This window comes from Myotis brandtii, unplaced genomic scaffold, assembly GCF_000412655.1.
Source record: "Myotis brandtii unplaced genomic scaffold, ASM41265v1 scaffold10, whole genome shotgun sequence".
In the NCBI taxonomy this organism is placed as follows: Eukaryota; Metazoa; Chordata; class Mammalia; order Chiroptera; family Vespertilionidae; genus Myotis; species Myotis brandtii.
In genome coordinates, this window is record NW_005353325.1 from 2,596,901 (window position 1) to 2,613,450 (window position 16,550).

The 16,550-nt window shown below is 38.7% G+C and overlaps 1 protein-coding gene across 1 annotated transcript in view; it reads left to right on the top strand.

Moving 5' to 3' along the window:
- The window catches only part of SLAIN2 (SLAIN motif family, member 2), a gene marked incomplete at its 5' end in the record, with an annotated part of 75,997 nt that extends 59,932 nt beyond the window's left edge, over positions 1-16,065 (top strand). The window contains 2 exons of the mRNA XM_014534593.1: positions 11,435-11,753; positions 13,051-16,065. Coding sequence (XP_014390079.1) covers positions 11,435-11,753; positions 13,051-13,117 — 386 coding nt within the window. The remainder of the gene's footprint in view (positions 1-11,434; positions 11,754-13,050) is intronic.
- Between the last annotated feature and the right edge of the window lie 485 nt (positions 16,066-16,550).

Genomic DNA, 16,550 nt, shown 5'->3' on the forward strand with positions numbered 1-16,550 from the left:
GCTAAAACCCCCCCCCCCCCCCCCCCCCCCAGTGCACAAATTTTTGTGCACCGGGCCTCTAGTCTATATATATAAAAACCTAAGCGACTGGCCAACCGGTAGCTATGACGCACACTGACCACCAGGGGGCAGACGCTCAACGCAGGAGCTGCCAAGCTGTGGTGACTTGGCAGCTGCTATTCTCGGGTGATACACCCAGAACCAAAGAGGAGGAAGCCCAATTCCTGGGTGTGTCACCAGAGAACCGCCCTCTTACAATCCAGGATCCCTCCGGGGATGTCGGAGAGCTGGTTTCAGCCCGATCCCCACAGGCCAGGCTGACGGACCCCCAACGGTGCACGAAAGGCGGGCCTCTAGTTTATATCTATCAGTCTTTTTGTCTGGAAGGAAAGCTAGTGAAGCCCATTCCAAGGGTTTCTTCTGTCTCTTGTGTTTAATAAATTTTCTCTTGATAACTATGCTTATAAACATAATGATGAGTCATGTACACCGATGGGAGAAGAAATCAAAGGTTTCTATGCCTTGTTTTTATTTTTTTATGATTACTTGTCAGCCATTACAAATTTAATATGACTTGATGTCATATCTTATGAAACCTGCCTAGGATAGTAGCCTTACAAATAAACTTTCTGTCTAGTTGAAAATTAAAATGGTAAAAAAAAAAATTTAAAATTTCTGTCTACTCCCAGAGGTGTTTCTCTTTTGGTTTCCAGTAAAGAATACCAATCTGGGAATAGGGAGACCTGGGTGCAATTCCTGACTTCCCTGATTATTTTCTCTGTTGATCTCTAATTGTGGCAAGTTTCCTTCTCTGTACAGAAAAAGAGATTGAAAAAACAAACTAAAAATAATAAATTAAAAATTAAAAAAAGAGAGATTGGAATAAATAGTCACTAGCAACTCTCTTAAAAAGGATATTTTTAACTTTGTAATGAGAGAATCGTATTTACTTCATCTCCATGCTCTTTCACAACCAGAACTTATTTTTAAGTCATTATGTCAGTAACCTGTTAATATCATTGATAGTGCATAGCCAGCAGTTCTCAACCTGTGGGTCGCGACCCCTTTGGCGGTCGAACGACCCTTTCACATGGGTCGCCTAAGACCATCCTGCATATCAGATATTTACATTACGATTCATAACAGTAGCAACATTACAGTTATGAAGTAGCAACGAAAATAATTTTATGGTTGGGTCACAACATGAGGAACTGTATTTAAAGGGCCAGAAGGTTGAGAACCACTGGCATAGACCATTGAGTAACTAGGATGATGTAATATAGTGAGGGATATTTTACAAGGAAGTATTTTTGTCCTTATTCTCTATTTGTTAAATAATTGAAAAGCACATGTATTTTTAATTGATTCTTGGAGGGCAAGGGAGAGGGAGAAATATCGATGTGAGAGGGATCAGCTGCCTCCTACATGCTCCCTACTTCAAATCGAGCCCACAACCCAGGCATGTGCCCTGACGGGGAGCTGAGCCAGCAGCCTTGCAGTGCATGGGACAGTTCCCCGCCGACTGAGCCACACTGGCCAGGGTGAAAGGCACATATATTTTAATAAATGTTATTCTCCCCTTTATTCATAGTGGCCTGTGTTTCACGTGTATATTTTTATTGCAAACTATATGTATTCATTAAATGTTTACATATTTCTTAAAATTATACACTTAATATAATTTATAGTTTGTAAACATATTGTGAAGACAACCACTTGGAGTGTCTAATTTTTATATTGTTAGATACTGTAGGATATATTTATATAACATTTTATAGTTAGTGAATATCAAGTTAAAAATAGTATATTATTTACTCAGTTTCTCCATTTCAGAGTTGTTTTAAGTGCCTGCTGAGTTATCTAAACCTTAATTAGAAAGCAAACCTATTATGATTTTTATTAAATGCTTATTAGAGACAAAAATGAATATTTTAAAAATATGAATCCTCATTTCACCCACTCTGGCATTTTAGAGATGACTTAATTTAGACACCAAGGTTAGCATTCTTAGTCACATGTGAGTTTTATAAATAGAGTTCTAATTCTTGCCCAGAGCAGATAACACTTTATTTTATGCCTTGAATCAAGTGTAATTCTTTTTTTATGGATTTGAGAGAGAGAGAGAAACATCAATTTGTTGATCCACTTATTTGTGCATTCAGTGGTTATTTCTTGTAGTGCCCTGACCAGGGATCAAACCCATAACCTTATTAGCATATCAGAATGATGCTCTAATCAACTGAGCTACCCAGCCATGGCCTCAAGTGTAGCTCTTGTTAGTGGAAATTATAGTCTACTGTCATGATTAATTTAGGCAACAGAGCCTAATTAATTAATCCCTATATTTTAGTTAATTTATAAGAGCAGCCTAGGAGACTGCCCGAGTGACACTGTTGCATATCTTTACAGAGAACTCAGCTGCAGCAGGCTGAAAGGCACTATATTCCTTAGATAAGGAAGGCATGGATGTGATATGTCTTACAATTTGTGTAATATTTTATATTTACTCACAGTTTACACACATATTACTCATTTGATCTTTGCACCTAACTTATGCTATTTGCCGAGATTCGTTTTTATTAAATTTACATCTGAATATTTCTTTTCTCTTTTGGGGGAACAATGCAAATGGTATTACATTTTTTATTTTGATTTCTGAACATTTATTGCTGGTATATAGAAATACACTCAATTTTGTATGTTAATCTTCCATCCTGTGACTTTATTGAACTGAATATTTCTAGAAGTTGTTTTTGTAGATTTTTTCTATGTAAATAACAGTGGAGACAGTTTCTTCCTTTCGAATCTATATGCCTTTTATTTCCTTTTCTTGCTTATTATCTAGAACTTCCAGCAGTATGTTGAATAAATGGTGAGAGCATACGTCATTGTCTTGTTCTGAATCTTAGAGGGTAATCATTCAGTCTTTCATCATCTATATCTATAGATATAGATATATAGATATAGATATAGATAGATAATATGCAAATTAGCTGGGATGCTGTAACAGTCACACCCGCTCAGGAGGAGGCTACGTGTGCAGGTGGGCGGGAGGGGACAGCTGCATGATGAGGCAAGCCACAGATGGTGCAGGCTCACAGAGCAGGGCAGAGCAGGCCCAAAGAGAGCAGGGAGCAGGGCCTGCCAGCCGGGGCACCTCAGCAGTCCCGCCTCTGCATGTGAGCTGCAGAGGAAACACCTTTCCTGACTGCTCATTGGCTAAGCTCCCGGAACGCCACTCGCAGTGTTCTTGGTAACTTGCGTAATAAGAACCCAAGAAGGCGATCTAGGGTTTTTCTACCTCACTCCTGGAGGAAAAAAACGAAGGTCTGCTGCTGGAGGGGCTAAGAAATGTCATAGCCTGCCCTAGCCGGTTTGGCTCAGTGGATAGAGCCTCGGCCTGCCGACCGCAGGGTCCGGGTTCGATTCTGGTCAAGGCCATGTACCTAGGTTGCAGGCTCCTCCCTGGCTGGGGCCCAAGTCAGGGCCCATGCAGGAGGCAACCAATCGAAGTGTCCCTCTCACATTGATGTTTCTCTCCGTCTTTCCCTCTCTCTTCCATGCTCTCTAAAAATCAATGGAAAAATATCCTCAGGTGAGGATAAAAAAAAAAAGAAAGAAATGCCATATCATATGAAAGAGACATCTTGAAAATGCCTAAAGAAAGTTGTCATTTTTTTGTGATGAAGGGACTGGAGTTCATGTTGATGAAAACACCTTGGCAGCTGCGGTGGCCAGCAGTGGCGGCAGCAGCAGGGTGATGGGGGCGGCGCCTTCCCGTCACTTACTGATGGCTTAGGCTGGGAGCGGGCCTAAGCCATCAGTAGGACATCCCCTGAGGTCTCCCGGATTGGAGAGGGTGCAGGTCGGGCTGAGGGACCCCCCCTCCCCACCCTGCACGAATTTCATGCACCGGGCCTCTAGTTACGTATAATGTTACCTGTAGATTTTTTGTAGATACTCTTTATCAAATTGAAGTTTCCCTGTTCCTATTTTTCTGAGAATTTTTATCATGAATTATTGAATATTGTCAGATGCATTTTTTACATCAATAGATTTGATCATGTGATTTTTCTTTAGCCTGTTTTGTGTTAGATTACATTGATTTTTCAAATGTTAAACCAGCTTTGCATCCTTGCATAAACCCCAGTCAATCATGATATATAATTTTTTTATGTCATTTAGTTCTATATGCTGATAGTTTAAGTTTTATGTCTATATCCATGAGGGATATTGGTCTGTAGTTTTCTCTTTTGATACTGTGTTTTTATGGTTTTGATATCTGGGTAATACTTTCTTTATAAAATGAACTGAAATGTATTTCCTCCTATTTCCTGTAGAGAATTTGTAGAATTGGTGTTAATTCTTCTTTGAACATTTGACAGAATTTCCCAGTAAAACCACCCAGGCCTGAAGATTCTTTTTTGGAGGGTTTTTTAATTACAAATTCAATTTCCTTAATAATTATTTGACCATTTAACTTATCTATTACATATCAATTGAGTTGTAGTTGTGCATTTTGATAAATTGATCCATTTCATCTAAGTTGTCAAATTAATGTCTGTAGGAATGTTCATAGTACTCCCTTATGATCCTTTTGATGTCTTTAGCAACTACAGTGATATCCTATTTCATTACTGATATTCATTATTTGTTCTCTCTTTACATATGAAAACTCAAGGAGAGAAAAAGCCTGTTGTGTTTGCCCATATTTTTGTTTACCCTGTTCTTTCTTCCTTTTCATATATTCCAAGGTTCCTTTTAATCATTTCATTTATGTTTAGAGAACTTCTTTAGCCATTCTTTTGGGGTAGGTCTGCTGGCCACAAATTCCCTTGATTTTCTTTTGTCTGAGAATGACTTCATTTTTCTTTAATTCTTATATTTTCTCTGGGTCTAGAATTCCGGGTTGACATTTCTTTCAGCTCTTAAAAAATATTGTTCCAGTTTCTTCTCTCCTCTATTTGGTATGATGAGAAATCCACTCTGGTTAGAATTCTTTTCCCCCTATAAATTAGATACTATTTCTCTCTCTGATTTCTTGTCTTTAGTTTCAGAAGTTTGGTTATGATGTGCTTTGGCATGGATTTCTTTGGATTTTTCTTTTTGGTGTTTTCTAAGCTTCTTGCATCTATGGGTTTATGTCCTTTGCCACATGTGGGAAATTTTTAGTCATTTTTCAACATACTTTTTGTCCTCTTTTTCTCTTTTCCTTCCAGTCCACTGAGGATATGCAAATGTTAAGTGTTTTGTTATAGTCCCGTGTCCCTGAAGCTCTGTTTTTGTTGTTGTTTTACAGTTCATTTTCTTGGTGTTGTTCAGATTGGGTAATTTCTTTTGTTCTACCTTCCAGTTCAGTGATTCTTTCCTCTTTCCTCTCCATTTTGCTGTTGAGCCCATGCATTGAGTTTTTATTTTTTTAAATATATTTTTCCATTTTAAAATTTTCATTTCATTTTTTTTTACATCTATTTTTTGCTGAGACTTTCTATTTTTGTTTCAAGTATTCGGAATTAGTCATTTAAGCAGTTTTATGAGGACTATTTTAAAATCTTTGTCAGATAATTCTAATATCTGTCATCATGGTTTAATATGTATTGATTATCTTTTTATTCTGTTTTAGATTTTCCTGGTTCTTAGTATGATGAGTTGTTTGTTATTGTAATCTGGACACTTTTATATTATGATATTCTGGATCTTATTTTTATATGTCTTTTTCTGTTATAACTCAGGAATTTATTGGATTACTGGTAGGTGGTAATAGAAGCCTAAGTTCTCTACTCAGTCTCTGTTGACACCCAAGTGGGAGGGACTGGCTGGCAAAGATTGGAGTTCTGCCGCCCTACCATGTCTTCACTCACATTGTGGTAGGGGTAGTTTTGTTTCCACTAAGCACCAACCCAAGGGGAGGGGGAAGACCACCTCATTACTCCCTTCTCTGATATCTCACTGGAGAGAGTTTTGTGGTGCCTGGTTAAGCCTTATAAACATAGAAGTCTAGGCTTCCCACTGGCCTTTGCTGGTATGTGTGGGAGTAAGGCCACAGTTTTTTTCTGTGGTGTTTGGCTGGAGTAGAACAATTATTACTTGAAAATTTTCTTTTCTAGTCCTTTGGTTAGAGAGAGCAGACTTGTTTGGTCTGTCATACCCATGGCTTTTCGGGGTTGCCAGCCTCTTCAGCTCCAATCTGGGATATAGGAGGCAAAAAGAAAACCTTGGGAACTCATTCCATGTCATCCCTCAGGTTGCAAGGTCCCTAGGTGGTCTTTCTCCTAAAATATTGCTTATTTTACTCTGTACCTTTCAGAGCCTTCTTATGTCTGTTTTATACATAATGCCCAAGGTTTTATATTATACTTAGTGGGAGAAAGAAGGAAACACATCTATTCCCATTTTCCCAAGTCTGAGGTTCACATTTTTCTTTTCATTTTTTAAAATATGTTTTTACTGATGTTTTAGAGAGAGAGGAAGGGAGAAGGATAGAGAGATAGAAACATCAAGGAGAGAGAACATCATCAATTGGCTGCCTCCTGCTCACCCCTTACTGGGGATTGAGCCCACAACCTGGGCATGTGTCCTGACTGGGAATCGAACCAGTGGCCTCTTGGTGCATGGGTCAACACTGAGCCACACCAGCTGGGCAGATATTCATATTTTTAAAAAATTTCAGGAGATAACTATTTCCCTGACAAAACTATTACTAGTTAAAATGATGGTCAGAAGTTTTTCAGAGGGAAAGATGCTTTCTTACAAAGCTTATTTTTAAGATAAGGTTTGAGTAAGATATTCAAAACATTATAGATCTATTCCAGTATTTATAAGGCTGTCATGTAGAAATGAAACACTGTCATCCTCATCAATATAACATGCCTAATTTCACCAGACACTTGACATCAGTCACCATGAGAAGGAAGCCTAGGACTCCTCAGTCATCCCTCACTCAGATTGTCACAATGTCTTAGTGCATCTCGTAGTGAGACCTCTTTCCATCTATCTCCAACTCCCCAGACTTTTGCTAATTACTCTTTGGAACTCATGATCCTCCTCTGAACTTTAATATTTAAAACCTATGTCCCCGCCCAAACAGAATCCTGGTTGAAAGGCTCCCAGTTATGGTAAAAGCTAGGACTGAAGATGGCTTTCCTGGAGTTGGTACTGGAGGGAGCAGGTCCTGGCTCCACCTTTAGGTGCTGACTTGAGGAATTAAAGACAAGGAGCCTCAGTTATCCAGTAATCCTCCAAGAGATGGTGAAATAATTGGGTAGAGACTGATCTGGCAAGGGAGACAAAGGTGGCACTATAGAGAATGGAATTGAAAACACATTTTTTTTGCCCCTATAGAAAGGAAAATATGGGGCCGAACCGGTTTGGCTCAGTGGATAGAGCGTCGGCCTGCGGACTCAAGGGTCCCAGGTTCGATTCCGGTCAAGGGCATGTACCTGGGTTGCGGGCACATCCCTACTGGGGGCTGTGCAGGAGGCAGCTGATCCATCTCTCTCATCGATGTTTCTGACTCTCTATCCCTCTCCCTTCTTCTCTGTAAAAATTCAATAAAATATATTAAAAAAAAAAAAAAAAAGAAAGGAAAATATGGGTTATTTTTTTAAAAAAAACTTTCTGTGAAGATCATGAAATTTGCAAATCAGGTGTACTTAGACCCTGAGGACATCTTCCGTTTCTGTCAGAGGAGACTGTGTAACAGGTGTTGGGAACCAGGACATGATTGCTTCAAGAGCCATCATCCCCAACTATGGCTCTACTGTATCTTCATTCCTCTGGGGTTTTCCTGTTTTGTTTTGTTTATTAAGAAAAAGGTCTTTTAAGATTTTTAAAAGATGATTTGACTTTGGGTGGTGGGAACACTGCAACATACAGATTTATAATAATAAAAGGGTAATATGCTAATTAGACCAGACAGCTGAACAACCTTTTAGACATCCTTCTGGACGAAGCGGGGGCTGCAAGGGCCAAGCCCCTTGAACAGATTTCATGCATGGGGCCTCTAGTGTATCATAAAAATGTACACACTTAATACATTTTTTATATTATTTAGTTTTAGATATTTAATCGTGATGTTCCTTGGGCATGGTGTTCCCTGATTTTTTTTGCCCTGGTTGGGCTTTTCTTTTCTTTCTTTCTTTTTTTTTTTTTTAACTACTTAGATTATGTGAGTTTATAGTTTTCATCAAATTTGGAAGAAAATTCTTCAAATATTTTCTGTCCTACTCATACCCTTCCTCTCTCTGTTAGACCATATGGTGTTGACCTATAAGGTCACTGAAGATTTATACAAGAAGTTGTTTATAGATCAGTTTGATCCTTCATTGCAGAGATCAGCAAACATTTTATTAAAAGGCCAGTCAGTAAATGTTTTAGGACTGTGGGTAATCTGATCTCTGTTGTAACTACTCAACTCTTGTAGCTGGAAAGCAGCCATGGACAATATATGGGTGTTACCATGTTGTAATAAAACTTCACTTACAAAAACAGTTGGCTTTCCCATAGCTGGAAATTTGCTAACCCTTGCTTTCGAGACTTGTTTTAAAGTTTTGTTAGAGTGGACTTCGAGTAGCTTTATTCTGCGGCTAGTTTATTTCTTTTGGAGCATCTCCTGATTGTCCTGGATGTTCAGCATGGATTCTCTAACTGGTTAAAACACATGTTCTCTAGTCCTCTGTGAGCTTTGGGAACTGTTCAGTTTACAGTGTTCCATTCCTGCTTTGCCCTGTCTCATGGCGCTTCCCTCAGTCCGTGCACAGCTCACCATTCAGCCGCGATTCAAATAGACCCCTGCACTGAGTTATGGTGGTCTCCTGGAGCAGCCCCCTCCTCTGAAGTAGCCTGCCTCTCCAATTCCAGTTTTTGTCTTCTTAACCAGAAAGCTTTGTTCTGCTCAGGATCCTCCTCCTCGTTCTGTAGCCCAGAAAGTATCTCCAAACTCTCCCCTTTCCCCCCAAAACACCACACACACACACACACACCCCACCAGGTACTACAGGACACACCACATTTCTTTCCCTTCTCTCAGGGATTATAGGCCTGTGCTGCCTGTTGTTCAATATTTGAAAACTGTTTTATATATCTTGTTCTGTTTCATAGGTGTTTACAGCAGGGAGTTAAACCCCTTCCCAGTTCTGCCATCTTAGCAGAAAGCTTCTTTGATAGTTTTAAAATTAATACTTAAGTTCCATTCCAGACTAGATTCTCTGGATATGCTGCCTGGGCTTCCATACTTTAAAAAAAGAAAATGGTTCCCCAGGATTCTGACACACAGTCAAGTTTGAGAGTCAAACTTGAGTGTTTTGGAGCTAAGTAGAGGTAATTTGAGCACACCAAGTACTGGGCCTAGTATATCTTAAGTGGAGGTGCTGATATTTGAGAGGCTAATCAGACAGGCAGTAAGGTCAGCTAAGAAGGAAGGAGGCTGTGTACCAAAAACCTTATTGAAAGGATGGTAGGAGATGACTTTCACCTATTTTGGAGTTTTAAAGCTAAGGCTTATCTCCCTTCTTCTTCACAGTGACCAGACTCATCCATTCTTTTCTCTCCTCCTAACACTGTGGTAGACCTTGCTGTTATTTGTATCCTTTAGACAGATTAGAAGTTAGAAGGATGGAATTCTGTAGATTATTCCATTTCTACAGTTTTAGGACCAAGTCCCTGGCCCAGGCTTTCCCTTCACTCATGTTCTCCCCAAACTAATGGAAGTTGAGAGAAAATAGGGTGATCTCTATCTGCCTGTGATTTATTTCTCCCTTCCTCCCTTTCTCTCCGAAACCAGCGTTTTTGTTAGGTAAAGCATGTTAAAGTAATATTTTTTTATTTACATTATGTGTAGCCATCCATGGGCATTTGAAGAAACTAAAACCGATGCCCTTTCAGAGGTAATTTATCAAACAGAATAAGCAGGGAAGGATGAATGTGTCCCCCAGGAGATCTGAACTTATAATGCTAAGGGACCACTACAATAATAAAATTTATTTGAACTTATTTAAGCTCAAAAAGTAATGCATGGATGGAACTGGAGAGCATTATGCTAAGCGAAATAAGTCAGTCGGAGAAAGATAAATATCACATGATCTCACTCATATGTGGGATATAATAATCAACATAATTTGATGAACAACAATAGATCCAGAGACAAATGGCAGGGGGGTAGGTAGAGAGAAGCCAAAGGACTTGTATGCATGCATATTAGCATAACCGGAATGGCTGGGGGTGGGGGGGTCAATTGGGGAAAAAGGAGACATATGTAAAACCTTAGACAATTAAAAAAAATAATAAGATGATAAGAGCAAACTTTAAAAAAAAAGTAATGCAAATTATACATTTTATTCTTTTATGTATCACTAGAGGCCCAGTGCGTGAAATTCGTGCACTCGAGGGGCGGGGGTGTCTCTCGTCCTGGCCTGCACCCTCTCGCAGTTCAGGAGCCCTTGGGGGATGTCAGCTGACGACTTAGGCCCCCTCACGGGCCTAAGCCGTCAATTAGACATACTTAGCGCTGCCACAGAGGCGGGAGAGGCTCCCGCCACCGCCACTGCGCTCACCAGCTGTGAGCTCAGCTCAGGGCTTCTGGCTGAACAGCACTCCCACTGTGGGAGTGCATTGACCACCAGGGGGCAGTTCCTGCGTTGAGCAGCTGCCCCCTGGTGGTCAGTGCATGTCATAGCAACCAATTGTTCCCCCGTTCAGTTGATTTGCATATTAGCCTTTTATTATATAGGATTATTTGTGTTAATATAAAAGTGTCCTAACCGCTTAATAGAATTGACATTCCAGAAAAATATATCATCCTTATCCTGTGACTTCATATATCTTTTGATAAGCCTGTAGTTTTGTAACTTCCCTACTTGGTGAAGCACAACTAAACTTTTTTTTTTTTTTTACAACTAAACCTTTTTAAAAGAATGTTTAGTTCCTGAATTTTAAGTTACATTGTAGTTGATATAGTACCTAGAGATACACCCACCAGATGCTTGATACAAGTTTACATGAATGGCCCTGGCTGGTGTGGCTCAGTTGTTTTTGCGGTGTCCCGCGCACTGAGAGGTCACCAGTTTGATTCCCAGTCAGGGCACATGCCCAGGTTGCAGGCTCGATCCCCACTCCCTTCCTCTCTCTCTCTCAAATATATAAAACATATGTTTTTAAAAGTTTACATGAATGTTTCTTTGAGGGGAAAGTGTATTTCAAATTCTAGTCTACATTCTGGTAGTCGGCCTTTTTTGAGTAAGGACTTGGTTTTTTTAAGGCTTACCAGTTATCCTTTTTTTTAATTGGTCAGAAATATTCTTTATTCTTTGTATTTCTATAGAGTGTTTTCGTGAATATAGGTGTACTGGTGCCCAGTCATCAAGTGTTCTATAAAGCAGTGGTTTCACTTACACTTGGTTTCCACTGAAAACATTGATTTTTCTTTGCCATTCTACAGTACCTTCTCCAGGCAAATTCCGCTCCCCTGCAGCGCCATCTCCTTTGGCTCTTCGGCAGCCAGTAAAAGCATTTAGTAACCATGGCTCTGGTCCTCCTGGTAACCAAGAAACAACACAACTCACACAAACCACCTCCTCACCTGGGCCTCCCATGGTTCAGAACACAGTCCCAGCAAATCCTCCCAGCAATATCAACAGCACTACTCTAACCAGACCGACAGGGACAACCGCGATGAGAAGTGGCTTGCCCAGACCCAGTGCCCCTTCTGCTGGGGGTATTCCAGTGCCTCGCAGCAAACTTGCACAGCCTGTTCGCAGGTAAGTGCTGTTTCAACATTCTTAAGCATAGGAAAGTGGGTATACTGGAATTGCACGCACCTTTGCATTTGACAGTGAACAGAGAGAGTCCTAATTGGGTTCTCACTTGAGTCTTAGTACAATTTGAATAAAATACTTTTTTATTGTTTTAAAGAAAACCTTACATGGGACATTAGGGTATTATACCACTTTGGTTCAGATTAAATTTGCCCAGAAACCTAACATGATTAAGCATCTCAGTGACCTCCTAGAAAATTTTTTTAGAGCCACTCAATTTGGTTATGGTATTTGTTCATTTTTAATATAATAATGTTCAATAAAGATAGTAAAGGCATCTTAGACCCTAAAGTGAGATTTAAGATAACATTTCTAGCTACCAAGTCTAAGTTTAATCTTGGGAGGGCGATTTTCAAACTTGCTACAATTCAGAATCTTCTGTGGAATTTGTATAGAGGCCTAAAATTTACTGCCATTGAACTGGTCTAATATGAAGCCTAAAATCTGTGGGTATGCTGGTTTTTGTTTGTTTAATTTTCATGTGATTCTGAGCCCAGCTAGGTTGGGAACCGTGCACCTATTATCTTTATCTTTCAGGAATGTGATTACCACCATCAGTAAATTTAGGGGTCAAACAAAAGTAAATGTTAAATATTTGCATGTAAAAAAATGCATTCATCCCATAAGCTTTCAAACTGCCTATACTTTTTATTCTAAGATAAACATATTACATTTCTGAATTCAGTAGTAGAGTACAACAGCTTTTTACTATGCACTGTGCTAACTAGCTTATATGTATCTTATTTAAAATAACACTAGAGGCTGGATGCAAGAAATTCGTGCAAGAGTAGGCCTTCCTTCTCCCGGCTGCTGGCAGGCACCCGGGTCCCAGGCTTCCCTCGCAGCCCCGGCTTTTATTATTATAGATGAAACATGTCGGTACTGTTGTTACTCCTATTTTCAGAGAAGAATATTGAAATGTAATGAGGTAAATAAGGTTGATAATCCATGTGGTTGGAAAAGATGAGACAGTCTTTTCCTTCCTTTTACTCTACTAGCTATGTTAACAAAGAGAGGTTAGTGAAGTCACCTGGTGACCAGTAAAACTTGGACGTTATGGAGATCCTGAGGGTGGGACACTTGTGCTGATGGCTGTGCAGAGCTCTGACCTCAGTAGTCCCCTGAAACAGCCTGCATTGAATTGTGATGCCCCCTGCAGAGTCATTATCCTGTGTGGGAGAGGGGGTGGCAGTGTTTCACTTAAGCCCTGCAAGTCACTTTACAATATTGCTTATTTCAGATCCTTGCCAGCTCCTAAAACCTATGGCAGCATGAAAGATGACAGTTGGAAAGATGGCTGTTATTGACCAGCAAAGAGAAGACTACAGAAGTCCACAGCTTCACAGACACCCCTTCACCAGGCTAAACAACTTTTATATGCAGACTGTTCACATGAGACTCTTGGGATTTGTAAAGTCCCAGCCCTCTCTGTCTTAATTAGCACAAACTGACAGAGATGACCAAGCAGCACTTTAATGACATTTAACATCAGATGTGTTTGGTAATCATACAATCACTCTCCATGGAATAACTTTTAGTTTTGTTTAACAGAAACTAAGTTGATTTTTTTACTATTTTACAGAGGCCAATATCTGGGCAAAAAAACTAATGGATGCCAAAGAGAAAATGCCCTTTTGTAAACGAGAGAGTACCTTTGTGCACAGGAAAATGGTGAATTCAAGCTATCCAAAACTTCACGTTCAACCTAATTTACTGTTTAAATGGTATCAATAAATATTTGTGTTAATGAGAACTAATATTCTGATTAATTACCTGAAATGTTTCACTAGTGTTTCACTGGTACTCTAAGAAACTAGACTGAGATGGAGGAGGATGGCAGCTAGAGATTTAAAATGTGATACCTAAATTTGGGAGAATTCTATAAATTAATTTTGCAGATTCATTAGAAATAAAAATGTCATTTGTTTAATGTCAAGTTTTGGATGTAGCTCACATGTCACCAACCATCAGGTAGTGTTACAGCGCGCATCCGTCACGTCGCATCGACACATCGGGCTTCTGTGTTTGTTTTGATTGCCAAAAGGGCTTAATGTCAGTTGTACAATCTTTCTACACTTTATAGCTCCTGGCTCAGGAAAGATAGCCTTTGCTGTTGAAGCCAACTTCTTCACATGCTGTTATCTGCTACAGAACTGAGAGACCTTGTTTTTATTAGCAGGTTTCCATGATGGGAAAGAGCAAGTAGTGTGTGTCTTTATTCTTTACATAAATAACACCACCTCGGTGCTTACAACCTGGAACAAAACCATACAGTGAGAGGGGGGGAAATCTATGCACTTAACTTATAAAATCTCTGGTAATGACAGTGTATTGTTGCTGTTAATGAAACAACGGTCTGTTGATATGGTAGGAGACTAGCCTGCTGAATCCTACCAACGTTGATCCACTTTAAACTGAGTTACTGTATAAAATGTCCTTCGAAAATACTGTCCCTTTTGACTTTGATTCTGCCTTACATCAATTTTTGCATTTTTGGTAACAAATGAAATCCAGTACATGTGACTCTAACCCTTAAATACTTGCTCTCTAAGGGCCCATATGTATACCCTGGGAATCATTTATTTCAGATGGTTTTTTTTAGTCTTTTACTAAAAAAAAAAACTTCCTTCTACAGCATGCTTCTCATTTTTATGTGAGAGGTCTGTTTTTAAATATTTGTTTGAATAGCTCTAAAATATTGGTACTCGAGTCACCTAAAGGATTTTAGGGATTTGAACATAAGTTTATTTCCTGTTAGTCAAAGACATTCTGTAAGTTGGCAAAAGAAATTGAGAAATGGGAAGCTTGATATTCAGGATAGCACTGGGGTTGACATGGCGAGAGACCCTGTTGTGCCGTGAGTGACACCATGGCTTGACCGTGATGTTAGCTTGACCGTGATGTTAGCTTGACCATAGGGAGTCATTCCCGTTAGCACAAGCAGCTGGAGATTTGACCTGACAGTGCTATGTATTTCGGTGTATAACGCAAGGAATTTTATCCTTGAATTTGAGGGTGATGGGGGTGGGTCAGGAAAAGATGGCACCAGAATTCCACATGATGATGAATTAAAAAATGTTGCTTTTTAGAGAAGATAAAGAAAACATCTGCTTTGGGTTTGGGGGTATCCCACATAAAAATCTAAGTGAAAGAAAGAACTAGCCACTGTCTCTTTTTAAAATCACATATACGCAAAACAAAATAGGTCTCAGTTTTCAGTGCAACATTGCAAAAAGTATATATATATGCTGCAATCTAATAATTAAGAGGGATTTTAACTATTATGAAGCACCATTACATTTTTAAGTTAGATTGTTGGTTTCAAAAGGAGTATTCAGGTTATTTAACTTTGTTTTTTAAAGGCTGCATCAGAGAAAAAAATGTCTATTTTTTTTAATTCAAATATTTCATCACATGTTAAAAATGTATTTGGATCTGAGTTGGGTAAAGTATTATTTTACCTGCTGTTGTACTGCCACAGACCATTGGCTTTTGGTCTCCTAAAGAGAAAAATTGCCTTTTTACTAGAAAGCCTTTGTGTATTGCCAATTTTTCTATTTGGGAAAATCCGAGAATTACTGTGGTTAGTCTTACAGGAGAAATGTGGATTTGATAAACTAGTGCCTATGATTTTAACTTATGTTTGATATATAGTAGTAAGGGTTTTATGAATGTTAATTATTTTTTGTGCCAACAGCCCAGATTTGTCCTTATATGTAAGCAGAAAGCTATGAGCTCTGCTTCCGAAGTTATTTAATTTTCTCAGTGTTTGAATGTTATTTTTTTGTGTGTTAATAAAAGTGTAAAGAATTGGAAAAATATAAATATTCTTAACTCAAGTATTTGCTGGATCATTTTTCTACAAAACTTGTTTGTAATATGAAACACTCTATGAAGAGTTGACTTTTTCGGTTTTCATACCTGGAAATCACATTTTGTAAAACTGGGGACCATTCATAATTGTCAGATACTTTTTAAAATTGTTATCTCAATACATCACTTTTATAAAAAAGTTTTTTTGGAAAGAAATTAGATACATGTGTCCCCAGATATTTGTATAACTCTAGAATGATCTAGACTGTGTATGTTTTTATTGAATGTACAGGCATCAATTTTTGACATTACGCATGGTCCTCTGAGATCACATGAACTTTGATTTGCAAACATTTCTATAGCCGAACTTGTATGTGTGGTTGCCTCCTTAATAAACAGCCTGACCATAATGTTTATTATTAAATTTATATTTGTTTTTCAAGTGTTTTATTAATTCCTGAGTATGATGAGATTCCACTTCCCCCGCCGCCACTCGCCGCCAGTTGTCTACAATTGGTTTTAATAAATTTCTCAGTTGATTTTTTTTTTTAAACACACAAACCCAAATCATATTTGATCTTTATGAGGTTGGGAATGTATTATGTTATATTTTCTCTGTCCTGGTCATTTCATATGTGGATTACTTGGAGTAAATTTATAGTTTACTCAAAATTGGTATGTTCCTAGAACTTTTTCACCTGCTGTAAATTGATATCTAATTTTAAAAAATTAGCATATATGAAACAACCAAAATGTCAATTTTAAGAGTTTCCAACAGGGAAAATGAATACATTTTCAAAGCAAATGTGGGTATTTATTTAGTTGATTACGTGCATCTTTTCTCTCATGGATGAATGGGAAAAATCGAGAATTGTGCATGATTTCATTAGTTACCCACATTCCTTTTGGAAGCTTTTACTGTCCTTT